General features: G+C 46.0%; 1 protein-coding gene across 1 annotated transcript in view; it reads left to right on the forward strand.

Moving 5' to 3' along the window:
• Positions 1-15,627, forward strand: part of LOC144738649 (putative defense protein 3) — a 38,424-nt gene extending 22,797 nt beyond the window's left edge. Inside the window, exon 7 of the mRNA XM_078621646.1 lies at positions 13,660-15,627. Coding sequence (XP_078477772.1) covers positions 13,660-13,930 — 271 coding nt within the window. The 3' untranslated portion in view covers positions 13,931-15,627. The remainder of the gene's footprint in view (positions 1-13,659) is intronic.
• Positions 15,628-17,270: the final 1,643 nt, after the last annotated feature.

The following is a 17,270-nucleotide window of genomic DNA, read 5'->3' on the forward strand; positions in this document are numbered from 1 at the left end:
AATGTATTTTATAACGTTCTAGGTTACCGTATATATTTACATTTTATCGTAGTTATTTTTATATTCGCAGATTCACACAACATGATTATTCACCAATGACTCTTCACGTATGATAGAACTTCGGACATTTATAAATCACCTCCCGTACCCCCCTGAGACATTGCCACGTGTACCCCCCCAGGGGTCCACGTACCCCCCGGTTGAGAACCACCACTCCATGGGGCAGGGTTTCCCCAAATGCAGTCCCCGCAACCAACCGACCGACCGCCGCCACGCTCCGTCCTTCCAGCATTCACAAATTTACTCCATCCCCAGTAGTCAACGGTGGCCTTGAACTCCGTGCAGACCCACCAACCCCACACCGTACACACAGCCAGCAGCGCCTTCCTCATTCTCAGGGAGATGGGGCCAAGGGGTTTAAGTCGACGGCAAATGTCGGTGGTCCGTATAATTTATTTAGGAGGGTGAAACTCAAAAGCAAAACAAACTATGGGACAAATTTGGTTAACACACAAAAAACGAGTTTGCTGCAAAACAAAATCGAATTGTTGTTTGTAAATGTTGAGCTTCAAGCGGCAAGTGGCGCAGCAGAGCTGCCGTGAGCCGGACCTGCGTGGGTGGTAGGGCTTCTTATCATAATCTCTATTTAGACTGCAGGAGGAATCCGATGAGCTATGAAGCTCTTTTTACAGCTGTCCAGTAGGGGCGGGTCAGAACGTTACAATACAAAAACACGATAGGACTGCAAAGAACAAAAAAGGTAAATAAATCACCCTAACTACAAATAAAACTAAACCATCCTACCAGACAAAGCCCACTGAGGCATTAATTTATTTTTCAAAAGCAAGATACGAAGGCTCAACATATGGCAGCGGCGTGTGAGTGAGCTGTGTGTGTGTTTAAATTGAGAGAATCTAAATATCAAATCTTTAGGCGTTACTTACTTATTAATTATATACAAACGAATTTTGCAGTGAAGAAATACCAGTTTTTCCGCATCCTCGCCCAGCAGGTTGCTGTGCCTTGCTTTGATCAGAATCGACTTTAGTGAAGTAATCCCACACCGCATGTTTCGATATTGCTCACGGTGTAATCTAGATTTGAAGTTTTCGTGACTGCAGGGATCCATACTCTTTGGTTCTTTCGGGAAAAGTCACGTAGGTATAAAAAATTCAATATGTAGTCACGACTTTCGATTTAAAGCTTTCGTGACTGGTTCTTTCGGTAAAGTCACGTAGAAGGGAAGTAATAAAATAATAAAAATAAAATTAAAAATAAAACATAATAATTATGTTTTATTTTTATTATTTTATTACTTCCCTTCTACGTGACTTTACTGAAAGAACCAAGAAGATGTAGTCACGACGTTTCGGGTGCAACACAAGCGTCCGTCATCAGGTGGAACACCCACACAGTGGCCCACTTCAGCAATTGTTTTCTTGCTGTGGATGTCCCACCTGATGACGGACGCTTGTGTTGCGTCCGAAACGTCGTGATTAAATTGATTTTATTTTTTATACCTACGTGACTTTATTGAAAGAGCCAAAGAGTATTCTTCACGGTGATTAACTGCTCCGTTTATTAACTTTAATTTTCTACTTCACTCAGATTCGAATTTTCGTTATCACCAATTCGCTACGGAACTATTAACTAACTGAATATCAATATTGTTAGACTTCGAATCTCGGTATCAACACGCGTGTAGACTGAAGCGAACGCAACACATGAAGCCAAGGCGGGCAGGCGGCTGGGAACAGACAACAGAGGCACTTTGTTGTCGTCCTGCCAAAGAGACTCCACCCACGGATGCAGATGCAGGCTGCCGTCTGTTGACATTATACAAATACACGTATATTTATTCTAATTTAAGATTTATTCACTTTGTTTATTGAGTTTAAATGTGATAAAGGCCTAGTCCGTCAGCACCTCGCCTAAAGCCCTCAGCTTTCTGTATTGTAATTTTTGTTTTGTTTTTTAATTTGTGTACATTTATGCACTTTCAAATATAAATGTACGTGTCTATATTTATTATAGTACAAATGCACGAATATTTATTCAAATTTAAGGTTTATTTACTTTGTTTATTGAGTAAAAAATTATCAAGGCCTAGTTCGCCAGCGCCTCGTCTAAAGCCCTAGGCTTCAGGCGTATTGTATTGTGTATTTATTATCCTTTAAGGTTTATTAATGAATGAGGAAGCCACTGGGGCAGATTGAAAACGACTTTCTTTAGAACAGTTTTTTTGCGTGTTGAGTTTGTTGTCCTTCCCCCGCACTTCCGATTATCACGGTCGGCTATGTACGGTGCGAAAGAAGTTCAACGTAGGTCTGCGAGCTGCTCGCACGATACGGCCTGGAGACACCCAGGACGGGTCGTAGCAGGCCTTCGGGACGTTTAAAACCGCGCAGATATTCAACTCAACACTCACAAACACCCACACACAAGCACACACACAGTGACAACAACCGCAATTTGCCACAAAGTGGCGGTGATGTCACCACGACGCTTGTGCCAGGCTATGTGCACGACCCAGGTGCCACGGCTCGACTGACACACACACTCAGACGAAGACCCCATTTAGCCTCAACGTGCTTTTGGGGCAAGTGATGTTCCCGAGCAGCATAAAGGGGGCCGGCATGGCACAGAAGGAGGTGTGTGGGTAGCACCAGGCCCGGCCGTCTTTGTCTCCCAAAGTCACAGGGAGCAGCACCCAGGGCCCTGCGGACCGCCGTGGTCGTGGTGGTGAGGAGTGACGCGTCGCTCATGCTCGTGTGAGGTGCACGGAGAGTCTGTGGCGGAGTGCTTGAGAGAGCCACGGCAGAAGGACTACGACGCCATGGCGGAGGTGACGGTGGTGAAGGAGGGCTGGCTCTACAAGCGTGCTGCAAGGATATGACTCGGACGATGAGAAATCAGGCGCAGACCACGCTCCGCTCGTTGTCCTCGAAGTTCGAGGATATGAGCACATGCAACGACCTGATCGGCAAGCACGGAGCCGCCCTTCAGCACTTGCTCAACGACCTGGAAACCCTTAAGCTGCCACCCGAGTGCAGCGAGAAGCTAAAGGCCCCCTCTCTGTATCTCTCCCCCCTTGCTCCACCCCCATCTATAACCTATATAGCCTCTTGTTACAGTAGCCCTATTGCCCACTTCAGCAATTGTTTCTTGCTGTGGTTGTCCCACCTGATGACGGATGCTTGTGTTGCGCCCGAAACGTCGTGATTTAATTTATTAAATTTTATACCTACGTGACTTTACCGAAAGAAACAAAGAGTATGGATCCCTGCAGTCACGAAAACTTCAAATCTAGAATGATCCAAATAACTACCAACCTATATAAATTTTGTCCCCGTTGATGAAAATTTTAGAAAAATTATTGAACTACCAAATTAGCAGTTTCCTGTCCGACAACAATCTATTACATCGAAACCAATCTGGGTTCCGAAAGATCTGCTGCATTAGACTCTCTGAATCACATTTACAGTAGCCTTGATAATAAGCAGTACTGCGCCAATCATTTTCTTGACTTGTCCAAAGCCTTTGATACAGTCACCCTGCTTAGTAAACGCAGTAAAATGGTTAAAAAATTACCTCTCTTCTCGCACCCAAACTGTATTCATAGATGGTTGGAGGTCAAACAGTGTTAAGATAACAAAAGGGGTTCCACAGGGTTCCATCCTCCGCCCCCTCTTGTTCTCTCTTTATGTCAATGACTTGGGCACTGACCTGGATCATTCCAGGGTAAATCTGTTTGCAGATGACACGATACTGATTACTGCTGGCCGCTCTCCAGATGACGTGATTGCTAAGCTCCAGGGTGATTTCAACAAACTACAACATCAGCGAGTTGCTCTTCCTGAATACCTCCAAATCCAAGGTGCAATGCTTCTCACTAGGACTAAAGCAGGAAGTAATTTTTCCCCAATTATATTCCGTAAATAATCATCAAATAGAGCAAGTCAAGATCTATAAGTATATTGGGGTCATCTTTGATTCAAAACTGAATTTTCAAGATCACATTGATTATATTGGTAAAAGGACAAAATTAAAATTTGGTTTTCTGTATCGACACAAGCACTGCTTCCCCCCTATGTTCCGCTTGGAATTGATAAAAGCTACCATACTGCCTCTACTTGATTACTGTGACATCGTGTATAAATCAGCCCCAAGTACTGTACTGAAGAAGCTTGACTCAATTTATCACTCGGCCTTAAGATTTGCATTGAACTGCCCGTATAGGACCCACCACTGCGATCTCTACATTGGGTCAAACGGCTTGTGCATCAGATCTTATTCATTCACGATGTACTTACAAAAAAATCTGCAGACTACCTGCTGGATCTCCTCACTGTTTCGAAGAACAAATGTGACCTAAGGTCTTCGCTCATTTACCAGCTTCACATTCCTTATTGCCGTACAAATACTGAAGGAAGGGCCATTTCTATTGATGCCCCCAGGGTCTGGAATACTATCGCCAATAAACTGCAACTTGGATCACTACCTGTGAGATAATCACTCAAAACTGCTCTAGATGAGTTGTACACCCCAAGCTGCCACTGCTATTCAGAATGGCCGGAAATCAAATGTATCGTTCTGGATGACTGCTGCGAAGTATGATCTTGAGTCTTTATTATAGTGTGCTGATCTTTAAAGGTGTATTGAAAATTTTTGATACTGCTACTGATACTTCTGCTGTTATGGAGTGACTCATGCAGCCAGCTATGGCTGCAAAGTTTGGTCGTACATGTTATGTATATCGTTCATTATTAAATTTGAATCACAGTTACTATGATCACTGTTACATTGGTTTTATAGCTTTATTTTGGTGATTTAGAAAAGTTTTGGTTTAGCCATGTCTGTTTGTTGTAGTACAGAGTTAGCCTGATTACTTTAATCTAAATTGTCTTATGGTTGTTATTGTTTGACTTGCATCCCACTGGGATTTTTGCACACCGCGTTGAAATACGGTGCTTTTTCCTGGAAGACTTTGCTGTTTTTTCCTGGATTTTACTGTTGCGTGTAGTCACTTTAAGATGTTTCTTGTTTATGTTTTTGTTTGTTGCGGTTGCACCCGAGTCAAGAGCCGCATGGCTCACAGGGTTAAACCTAATAAATGAAACTGAAAACTAAACTGAAACAAAGTGACTAATTATTTGGACATTTATAGCAGCAAAATAATCTAAACACTCGAAGCGCATTTTCTAAATGTGGAGGGAAAAAATTAACCCGTAAAAACAAAGTTTTTCACTCTAAATCCTTTATATGCGTGGCGGCTAGAGTCCTCTCGTCCTCTGGCTTGAGATGGCTGCCACCTATGGGTCAGATGAATGCCTGCCACCATTAAGCAATTGGTAATTAAATATAATTTATTTTTCCTAAAAAGTGTAAAATTTTGGAAAATTTTTTTCACGAAAATACATTGTCACGCACAACGAGTCTGTGTGCAAAATGTCAGCTCGATTGGATCACGGGGAGTGGGTTAAAAAACGACCGAAAGATTTGCACGGTCGTAAGCAAGCAAGCAAGTGAACTTAATATAAAGGATTTAAAAACCGGACGACGCGGAGAAACAATTCACGCGACCACAGGGAGGACGTGCAAACCCCACATAGACACAGGCGTCAGGGTCGGGATCGAACCCCCGACCTCCTACATACCAGGCGAGGAGGATAGCATCTCGTCACCGTGGCACCCCTTCAATAAATAAAGTAGACAAGTTCAGATTGCACCATCAGTTCCGACCCTTATACTCGAGAGATGAGGGGAGCAGACAAACAAAAGGGGGACCACATTGGTCAACGCAGAACATTGCACAATATTTTTTAATTGTGTTGAAGCGCAAGGTGTGGTGGTCTCGTCGTTGCGCTGTCAGCGGGGACTCGAAGCGAACGTCGCAGCCCTGAATGACCCCTTGCCGGGAGGACGAACCCCGCGCAGTAGCGCGGTGTCGGTCAGAGAACCGCGACGACCCCTGCTGTATCTTTGCGTGTGACGAGATGTTAACTACCTCGCCTGGTATACAGGAGGTTCGTGGGTTCCGTCCCTACCCCGATGATGCATGTTGTATGTTTGTAGTTTGTATGTCTGTCTCTCACCCTCCCCGTGTGGATTTTTCTCCCGCGACCTCCGTTTTCTTTTGGTTCTCTACGTTTAGAAACGGAGGAAAGCAACTGAAATATTTTTTTTTACCAGGTGAAAGCCCACTGAGCCATATATTTATAAATAACGCGATCTAACCCACAAACCTTTATTATGAATAGTACTGGTCGCGAAAGCCTACGTGTTAAACTGAGCCAAACACATAGCTCTATTTAAGAAGCGACCTGAACATGACAAATGATTTATCAAGGAAGTGGCTTCTCGTCACGCCTTGCACGTCAGCAGAATTCGAAATATTGCTAAATTTCCATTGCGCAAACTCTGTCTAAATCGCTGTGGCACCGGTGACCAATGAGTGCCCCCGTTTTTGTCCACTCCACGCTGTGGCCCCTATACCCCCTCATCCCTCCATTGTATAAGAAGCCCTGGCGCCCACGCAGGTCCGGCTCACAGCACCTATGCTGCTCCACTCACCGTTTGCGTGCAGAACGATCGCAAACACCAACAATTTTAACATTTGAACAAAATACATTTTCATTATTGTTTGGTTGTATGCTGTTAACCTTCGCCGGCTTATATTTTAAAATTTGGCCCCAGCATTTATTTTTGCTCAAAGTTTTTGAGTTTTACTATCCGAAATAAATGAATATTGACCACTAACATTTGTAGTCGACAAACCCTGTGGCCTCGTCTCTCTCTGGGAATGATGGAGGCGCTGCTGGCTGTGTGGATGGTGGGGTTGGTGGGTCTGCACGGAAGTCAGGGCTTCCCTGGTGGAGCTCCATCATCTTCCTGCACCGATATGGTTCCAGATCACGGCTCCAACACACTGACCGGCACACCATACTCCATCGTAACCAACAGCAGCACCTTCACCTCTGGCACCAAGGTTAACGGTGAGTGAATGACCCCACCAACCACCACCACCCCGACACAACTCCCTACGCTCGTCGACTGTACGCACGTTGAGCTTCTTTCACACCGAACGTAGCCAACCGTGCCAGTCGCAGGTGCGGATTCCTCCAGCCCGTATCGCGGACTCAGTCGACAAGACTGACCGCTCCTCATCTGCACGGCGTTCAACCATCACGGATCCCTCACTCACTCAGCTATAGAGTAGCTTGGCAAGCGAGCAGACGCTACTGAGTTGTACTCTACTTAATTACGACAGGGCAGCCTCGATTTACGAAAATAAATTTTTCATAAGTCAGAATAGCGTACCGTGTTGCCCATACAGAGTTTCGATAGAACCTCGCGCTGACTCAGAAAAATGTCTGCGTGTAGTCTCCAGTGGCGAAGCCGACTTGTCATAAAGGGCCCTGTACATCTCCAATTCAAGAGTGCGCTGGGCATAAAAGCACTGGGAATTGAAAACGAACCTGTTTGTCCACATTAACTGTGGAGTCATCACGGCCACAGCTCGTGCCACGAAAAGGGTGAGTAGCACGACAGCCGAGCTAAGGTGGCGGGGCTGTGAGCGTCTCACAAATTGTCGCCTCCTTGTGTCTGTCCACAGTCACCATCGTGGGCACCTTCAAGGGCTATTTCCTGCAAGCACGAATACCCGACACCACGACCATCGTGGGCACATGGGACACCCCACCTACAGGCAACAAATTCGTACAGGTGACTCAGCCCACGGTTGACATCATACTCATAATCACGATCCATGGGCAGATAGCCCGTAGGTGTCCACTGCACATCTCTTCATTTGTTTCCACTTTCCTTTGCCTTGTGCAACATGCTCAAGTAGTGGCCACATCTTGCTAGCACCAATGTCTTATGTCGTCAAGCCATTCTCTGAGGTCTTTCTCCCTTTCCGGTGTTTTTCATATTTCCGAAAAACACTTTTAATTTTCATCCTACATGTTGTGTGCCCACAGTCCCAGTTTCCTTCTCATCACCGCCTGCATCCTCCTCAGGTCGTCTTCTTCTACGTGCAACCTTGTTTTTTACTTCTACGTTAGTCACTCTTTGGGTTCTGCCATTACTCCTTTTGGCTTTGCGATCCTCACTGTTATGTATTCCATGCAGTCGTGTGTAGACTTCCCATTTATACAAATTCCTTTACCCATAAGAAGTTATTGAGTTACATCTCGTAAATGTGTCGTTAAATCCGCCACAACCCGACTCAGCCAATTTGTAAGGTTTGTCCAGTAAACAAAACATGGAAATTCGGCACGATTTGAATAGAATGTGGTGGGTGGTTAATGCGCGGGTTAGGGGATGTTTCAGGCTGGGCATTGGCACATGCTAAGCACACAAAGCCCCTTTAACTCAAGGCGAGGCGAGGGATGAGGGATAAACACGACTGGGGCACGTGGTCATCCAGTGCACGTTTCCTTCATTGCAAACCCGGCCTGGGCTGTACAATGGCCCACAAAGGGCTACATAGGCTTATCAGGTTAATTCCAGCTTCAATAACAATGTCCATTGTCGTTTAATTTCTATCTCGCAGTGCAATTCCGTGGCAAACGACGCAATGACGCACTCCAGCAGAACCTCCAAGACGAATCTGGGCTTGTATTGGATCCCCCCGACTACAAACCCTCCCAGCTCCGTAGTGTTTGTGTGAGTTCACTGTCACAGGGCACTCTTATAAGCACAACGCACTGGATTATTATGGATATTAGTACTAATTACACGCCACAGTGGCTACGAGATGTTAACTACCTTCACATGGTATACAGGAAGCTGTGGGTTCGATCCTGACCCCGACGCCTATATATTTGGAGTGTGCATGTCTCTCTCCATGTGGTCACGTGGGTTTTTCTCCGGGTCCTCCGGTTTTCCCTCCACATTTAGAATGGCCACATGTTTAGAGTATTTGGCTGCTATAAATTTCCACATCAGCCACTTCGATGAGCTATATAGCTCAATGGGTCTTATCAGGTAAAATAAAAAAAATATATTATTGGTGTAAGGAAGGCCTAGTGAACCCTATGAAGGGATACAGTGAGTCCTCGCTTAATGCGTGACGGTGTTCACACTACAACGCGTTTTTTCTATAACACGGTTCTTCCATTTGGGAACGTTTATCTTGCCGTTATGTGATGTTATAACGAGGAACGTGCCCCATTATAACGCAGTACGTGCCTGTTACATCGCGGAGACCGGTAGGGAAGACAAAGGGAGATTGGTGGAGAGGCCTTTAAGGTTCCAGAAAGGACAGAGAAGACAAAAGGAGCGGGTAGAAGGGGTTCGGTGTGGTGTATTGTAATGGAGCAATTCCCTGAAGCGTTATGCGCTGTGTTGAGGTGACAAAGTTCACGTTGAAAGGCTTACCTTGGACTGCAACCCCCTTACTTTAATATTACTCCGCTTGTCTACCTGGGAGAGTCTCGCCAAATCTCAAGACCCTTTTCTCAGGAGGGTCCTGTCAAGGTTTCGCATCTGGGGGGTGCGATCCTGCAGTACGTCATCTCTACTGAGTAATCTCCAGTTATTTGTTTTTTAAATTTCGGCGTTTTTTGGCCACTAAGCGGTTGCATTGTCCTCCGATGGACGTCCTCTTCCCAAGAGCATCGGGGATTGGTTCCACTCGACGACTTTTGTTTACGATTCCACATCGGCAACTCCATTGGGGAGTAGCCGGCCCTCCTTGTCTCTCTCCTCTCGTGAATCGTAACTAGGGGGACAGGTCGGCTAAATAAATACACAACAAATAAAATATAGTTCTGAGACCAGAGGTTATATCAAAGGGTTCTTCCGAGGGGCGTTTGCGTGCCAGCAATCATGACCAGACACGCCCTCTATCACCCTCCGCGTCACGCAACACCTCAGCTCAGTCTCTCAGCACGGAGTCCACCCCAACATCTCAATTGGGGGAGTGGCCTGCTGTGCACGTGAGCAATTACAGCAACACATAGTGGTAGAGCGCACAATTGTGCGTATGATTCATTACGTGTAAGCTCACACTGACGACTCTGTAGAGGCGAGGCCTCAAGTTGTTACACGCCTGACCTGTGTCCACCCCACAGAGCGACCGTGGTCAAGACGGAACCCGAATGGCAAATGAACGTGCAGTCGGCGAAGGTCAATGCCTCAGGTGAGTTCAGTGGCAGGGTTTTTTTTTCTTCTTGGTTCTTTCGGTAAAGTCACGTAGAAGGGAAGTAATAAAATAATAAAAATAAAACATAATAAAACAATTCTCACGACGTTTCGGCCACAACGCAAGCAGCCATCCTCAGGCGAAGAATGAAACACCCCAAGCTTGGAGCGTATATTTAAGCTGGGTTAGAGGGGGGGGAGGTGGGAAGAAGAGCGCCTAAACAAAATAATTTGCATATCAAGAGGAATTCAGCATATGGAAAATGCGTAGGAGGTGGGCGGGGGGGGTTCCAAATCAATACTATGCCCGTGCATTATGCAGGATTAGCAGCATCAAAGGGGGGGGGGGGAAGTGGGGGAGCATTAACAAAGGAAAGGAATGTTAATAGTATGTAGCTGTAGTTACTAAACAACCACGTAAAAAACTACAGTATAAACTGCATGACAAACTAAAGTATAAACTACATAGCATCATCAGTAAACTTACTATACTCTACAATAAGCTGAGTTACTAACAGTAAGTAATACATGAAAAATTCTACGTTGTAAAAAATTATATAATATGCTTCCATCTAAACTTTATTCTCTTACATCACACGCGTCTATACCGTACTATATACTTCCATAGGCAAAACCAACATTAAATTACATACTGTATTGCTATAAACCACCCTATACCTTATACATTTTTAATATAACACTATGTATTATTCTACCCACCCTAATGTGTATCAAAATGGTTTATTACGTCCTTCCAGTGATTGCTAAGCCAGAATCCATCTTCTCGGTTAAAATTGTCTCTGTGTTTGTAAATGTGGATCGCCTCATGTACGAATCTCTCATGATAGCCAGATGGCTTGCAGAGAACCTCTGTCTTGGAGAAGTCAATGTCATGTGAGCCCACTGAGTTGTAACAGTGATCTGCCACGGCTGAGGTGTTTGTCCTACAGTGTTTCAGGTCAGCTTTATGTTCACGGATGCGGTCCGAGACATGTCGTTTGGTTTCCCCAATGTAACTGCTACCACAGAGGCAACTTAGTTTGTAGACACCAGGGTACTGTATGTCTGGAACCACATCTTTTACAGACGGTACCAGATCACGGATTTTATGTACTGTGTTGAATCGGACCTGGTTCAGTACATAAAATCACAGTACATAAAATCCGTGATCTGGTACCGTCTGTAAAAGATGTGGTTCCAGACATACAGTACCCTGGTGTCTACAAACTAAGTTGCCTCTGTGGTAGCAGTTACATTGGGGAAACCAAACGACATGTCTCGGACCGCATCCGTGAACATAAAGCTGACCTGAAACACTGTAGGACAAACACCTCAGCCGTGGCAGATCACTGTTACAACTCAGTGGGCTCACATGACATTGACTTCTCCAAGACAGAGGTTCTCTGCAAGCCATCTGGCTATCATGAGAGATTCGTACATGAGGCGATCCACATTTACAAACACAGAGACAATTTTAACCGAGAAGATGGATTCTGGCTTAGCAATCACTGGAAGGACGTAATAAACCATTTTGATACACATTAGGGTGGGTAGAATAATACATAGTGTTATATTAAAAATGTATAAGGTATAGGGTGGTTTATAGCAATACAGTATGTAATTTAATGTTGGTTTTGCCTATGGAAGTATATAGTACGGTATAGACGCGTGTGATGTAAGAGAATAAAGTTTAGATGGAAGCATATTATATAATTTTTTACAACGTAGAATTTTTCATGTATTACTTACTGTTAGTAACTCAGCTTATTGTAGAGTATAGTAAGTTTACTGATGATGCTATGTAGTTTATACTTTAGTTTGTCATGCAGTTTATACTGTAGTTTTTTACGTGGTTGTTTAGTAACTACAGCTACATACTATTAACATTCCTTTCCTTTGTTAATGCTCCCCCACTTCCCCCCCCCCCCCTTTGATGCTGCTAATCCTGCATAATGCACGGGCATAGTATTGATTTGGAACCCCCCCCGCCCACCTCCTACGCATTTTCCATATGCTGAATTCCTCTTGATATGCAAATTATTTTGTTTAGGCGCTCTTCTTCCCACCTCCCCCCCCTCTAACCCAGCTTAAATATACGCTCCAAGCTTGGGGTGTTTCATTCTTCGCCTGAGGATGGCTGCTTGCGTTGTGGCCGAAACGTCGTGAGAATTGTTTTATTATGTTTTATTTTTATTATTTTATTACTTCCCTTCTACGTGACTTTACCGAAAGAACCAAGAAGATGAATCCCTGCAGTCACGAAAGCTTTAAATCGAAAAATGGCAGGGTTTTATTTCTCACTCGGGTGACTTTCCGTGTGTTGGTCTGTAACTTCCCCCCCTCTCCTGCATGGGTTTCCTCGGAGTTCTCCGGTTTCTTCCAATGTGACTGGTATTGGTCAAGCATCTCAATATGGAATTACCTGCAACATGTCCTGCTCCTCATAGACAAACATTCCCCGTATAGCCTTAACAGACTGGTGGGGCAAGTGCTGTTAGCGAGTCGCAGCACTTATTAAGGCCGGCATGGCATACGTGGGGGTGTATGGCCAGAACCACACCCGGCCGCTTTTGTCACCCTCGCCACAATGTTTACACACACCAGGAATCAATTTGAGGCTGAGTTGATCTAGGGGAGGCTCAGGACCAGTTAAGATAACTGTCACCGATGTGGATGGCCATGAGCGGGAAACGAACTCGGGTCACCGGGTCTACAGCGCAGCGTGCTAACCGCCAAATTCTGCTCCCCCAACTCATAAACTACCGTGACACGCAGCGCCTCCCTTCGCATGAGCCTTGTGTTGTTAGAACGGCGCAATTACTGAATGAACTCTATCATATCAAAGGTCGCATGGCAACCGCCGTTGAGTAGCGCTCGTGACCTTTGAAAAGCACCCAGAGACCTGCTCCATGCCGGCAGCGCCCATTCACAATGATCCACCGGCGCCATCGAAGCCCACAAACTTCCTTCCGAACGTACGTCAGTGACAAAATTCGTGCTCACGCGTGTGCGAGCACCCGGAAAAACCCCTACATGTGTACGCAGGGGACAACACTCTGTCCCATACAGATAGGCCAGATGGGTAATACTGCAGTCCGCACCTTGCTGCGCCACCTTCTCCTGGCGAGCCAGGGATATGGGGCACCTCCTCGACGCCCATGTGGAGGGAGTTTTACAATGTTGCGTGTGACCCCTCACCCCCGATAAGCATGGCTGGCTACGTACGGTGCGAATGAAGTTCAACATACATACGTGATCCACAAACTCTCGTTGACTCCACAGCGCTGAATCGCAGGCATGCATAGCCACAAAACCAGGCCTTGCAAGTGGTGGATAAGGCTTAACATACAAAAACTTTCTCTGTCTGTTTTGTGTGAGAGGAGCGATGACAATATTTACAAAACCTCATTCCCTTGTGTGTGTTGCAGGTTATGTAGCCACAACCAAGCCACCAGCTAAGACCACAGCCAAGCCACCAGCTAAGACTACAGCCAAACCACCAGCTAAGACCACAGCCAAGTCACCAGCTAAGACCACAGCCAAGCCACCAGCTAAGACCACAACCAAGGCACCGGCTAAGACCACAGCCAAGCCACCAGCTAAGGCCACAGCCAAGCCACCAGCTACGACCACAACCAAGCAACCAGCTACGACCACAACCAAGCCACCAACTAAGACCACAACCAAGCCAGGCAACTCTGCCGGGCGTGCGGCCCTCGCCATGTCTGGGTTCTCGCTGGGCGCGCTGCTCGTGGTCTTCACAGCCGCGTGCTGCCGTTGATTCCACCGGCGAAGTCACGGAGTTCCTTCAGCGCGTGCAACGATCCCTAGAAGTAACGATCTTTGGTGGGGGGTGGCGGGGAGGGTGGGCAATGGGCCGGATTCCTAACTTCATTCACAATCCGGCAAAACAACTCGTATCGCTGCGACGAGGTGATTCGGTTGGAACGAGCGGAGAGGGGCGGGCGCCATCCACTCGGACCGAGCGTCCAAAGAGACCACGAGTCCCCAGGGCTCTCCGTTCGCCCCACGTTCACTCTCTTGCACTCTCGCTCACAGCGCACCTCCGGTCCCTCGTGACCCTGCCTCTCCACTCCCTCTCCACTCCAGCTCAACGAAAAATCTCCACCAGCACTGAAGCGTCTGCGTCCCCCAAATACATCTCCTTCTCTCCTCCCCCTGTCGTCCTTGCTTCTCTTACCCCCCCCCCGCACGCCCCTTCCTTCTCGAATCTTCTCCTGTCCCAGATATGCCCGGTCACTCCGTAGCCTTGGCAACGCCCGCCAAATTCCCCCCCCCCCCCTTCGGTTCCTTCCTCGCGTAACGCCCCCACCTCATCAGCTGATCTCCATGGCAACTCCCGCCACCACTCATCCTCGAGACCTTTGTCCCGACGTCACTTGGCCGCCTTCTATCCATCGACACCTGTACACTCACCCCGTTGTCTCCCCCTCATACCATCCTCACTCTAGCCAGGCTCCATTTTGTCCCCCGCCACCCCAACACCAAAACTCTTGAGGCCTGTCCCCGGGTGTAACTTTAACCCCATCACTGTCGATCGCCACCGAACCCCCTTTGACACGAGCCCGGTGAGAGCATTCCACCGTGCCATTTGTGGGTGCTGAGGGAAGGTGTTATCTGGGTTACATCTTAATCATTAAATAATATTCTAAAATTAATCATTGTCATCGTTGTCATTGTCTATGGCAGTTGTTCTCAACCTTGTGTTGCCGTTACTGTTACCCCACTCATTGAATTTTGTCTCAACCGAGCACCTTGCCCGACCCAACACTGTTCTGAGAAATAAATGTATGAATAATGAGCATAAATATTTTAACAAATTGTCTATTTCGTGAGGTATCTTTAACGAACTAGTAACTGCAAGCAAGACTTAATTTGTTCACACTCGCTGGTTACTCTTGGCAACCATATTGTTTACCATCACTGAGTTTAGAAAGGTATTTTATGACGTTCTAGGTTACCGTATATATTCACATTTTCTCGTAGTTATTTTTTCTTGGCAGATTCACACAACATGATTATTCACCAATGACTCTTCACGTATTATAGAATTTCAGATATTTATAAATCACCTCGCATCCCCCTCTGGGACATTGCCACGTGTACCCCCTAGGGGTCCACGTACCCCCCGGTTGAGAACCACCACTCCGTGGGGCAGGGTTTCCCCAAATGCAGTCCCCGCAACCAACCGACCGACCGCCGCCACGCTCCGTCCTTCCAGCGTTCACAAATTTACTCCATCCCCATTCAACGGTGGCCTTGAACTCCGTGCAGACCCACCAACCCCACACCGTACACACCAGTGGCGGCTCCTGCAAAATCTCTCAGGGGGGGCAAATGTCTGGATGATTGATAAGGATAAGGTCCACCCATGCAATGGATAAATTAACAGCTTAGGCATGTAAAGGCAACTTCACTTCTTTAATATGAATGAAAAATAAAGTGACTCTTACAATACATCTTGTTTGTTTCTATACTCACTAATAATATACAATCCACTCAAGTTTCTTATATTAAAAATTCCACTAGGTGGCGACAAATTATATTGTTGGATGAAACGTGCTTACGTATGATGACGTAAGCACGTTAGGGCGAGCCCTCCCGGAAGCCATAGAGAATGCATTGCAGCGCCCCCGTTCGAAAAAAAACATCTTTGAATGTAAGTCTATGGGGCCACTCGGGGCGATTCTCAGCCGGAGTGAAATCGCCCAAAAAGAGGCGGTACTCCACAGAACGTGACATGACGCTTATTTGGACTATATCCAGAGGCACAGTGACGGCTAGCGTGACTCTGTGGTTGAATGACATTGGTGGTGCGTCGCCCAATCGCCCTAATGAAGAAACCGCCCCTGGTACACACAGCGAATAGCAGCGCCTCCATCGTTCCCGGGGAGACTGTGCCTAGGGGTTGAAGTCGACAGCAAATGTCGGTGGTCAGTAGAATTTATTTAGGAGGGTAAAACTCGAAAGAAAAAAAAACTATTGGACAAATTTGGTTAACACACAAAAAAAATGAGTTTGCTGCAAAACAAAATAGAATCGTTGTTGTTTGTAAATGTTCTGAACTTCAAGCGGCAAGTGGCGGAGCAGAGCTGCCGTGAGCCGGACCTGCGCGGGTGGCAGGGCTTCTCATCATAATCTCTATTTAGACTGCAGGAGGAATCCGATGAGCTATGAAGCTCTTTTTCACAGATGTCCAGTAGGGGCAGGTCAAAACGTTACAATACAAAAACACGATAGGACTGCAAAGAACAATAAAGGTAAATAAATCACCCTAACTACAAATAAAACTAAACCATCCTACCAGACAAAGCCCACTGAGGCATTAATTTATTTTTCAAAAGCAAGATACGAAGGCTCAACATATGGCAGCGGCGTGTGAGTGAGCTGTGTGTGTGTTTAAATTGAGAGTATCTTAATATCAAATCTTTAGGCGTTACTTACTTAGTAATTATATACAAACGAATTTTGTAGTGAAGAAATACCAGTTTTTCCGCATCCTCGCCCAGCAGGTTGCTGTGCCTTGCTTTGATCAGAATCGACTTTAGTGAAGTAATCCCACACCACATGTTTCGATATTCTTCACGGTGTAATCTAGATTTGAAGTTTTCGTGACTGCAGGGATCCATACTCTTTGGTTCTTTCGGGAAAAGTCACATAGGTATAAAAAATTCAATATGTAGTCACGACGTTTTGGGTGCAACACAAGCGTCCGTCATCAGGTGGAACACCCACACAGTGGCCCACTTCAGCAATTGTTTTCTTGCTGTGGATGTCCCACCTGATGATGGACGCTTGTGTTGCGTCTGAAACGTCGTGATTAAATTGATTTTATTTTTTATACCTACGTGACTTTATTGAAAGAACCAAAGAGTATTCTTCACGGTGATTAACTGCTCCGTTTATTAACTTTAATTTTCTACTTCACTCAGATTCGAATTTTCGTTATCACCAATTCGCTACGGAACTATTAACTAACTGAATATCAATATTGTCAGACTTCGAATCTCGGTATCAACACGCGTGTAGACTGAAGCGAACGCAACACATGAAGCCAAGGCGGGCAGACGGCTGGGAACAGACAACAGAGGCACTTTGTT

The sequence above is a fragment of the Lampetra planeri genome, unplaced genomic scaffold (assembly GCF_965212315.1).
Source record: "Lampetra planeri unplaced genomic scaffold, kcLamPlan1.2.h2 scaffold_111, whole genome shotgun sequence".
NCBI lineage: Eukaryota > Metazoa > Chordata > Hyperoartia > Petromyzontiformes > Petromyzontidae > Lampetra > Lampetra planeri.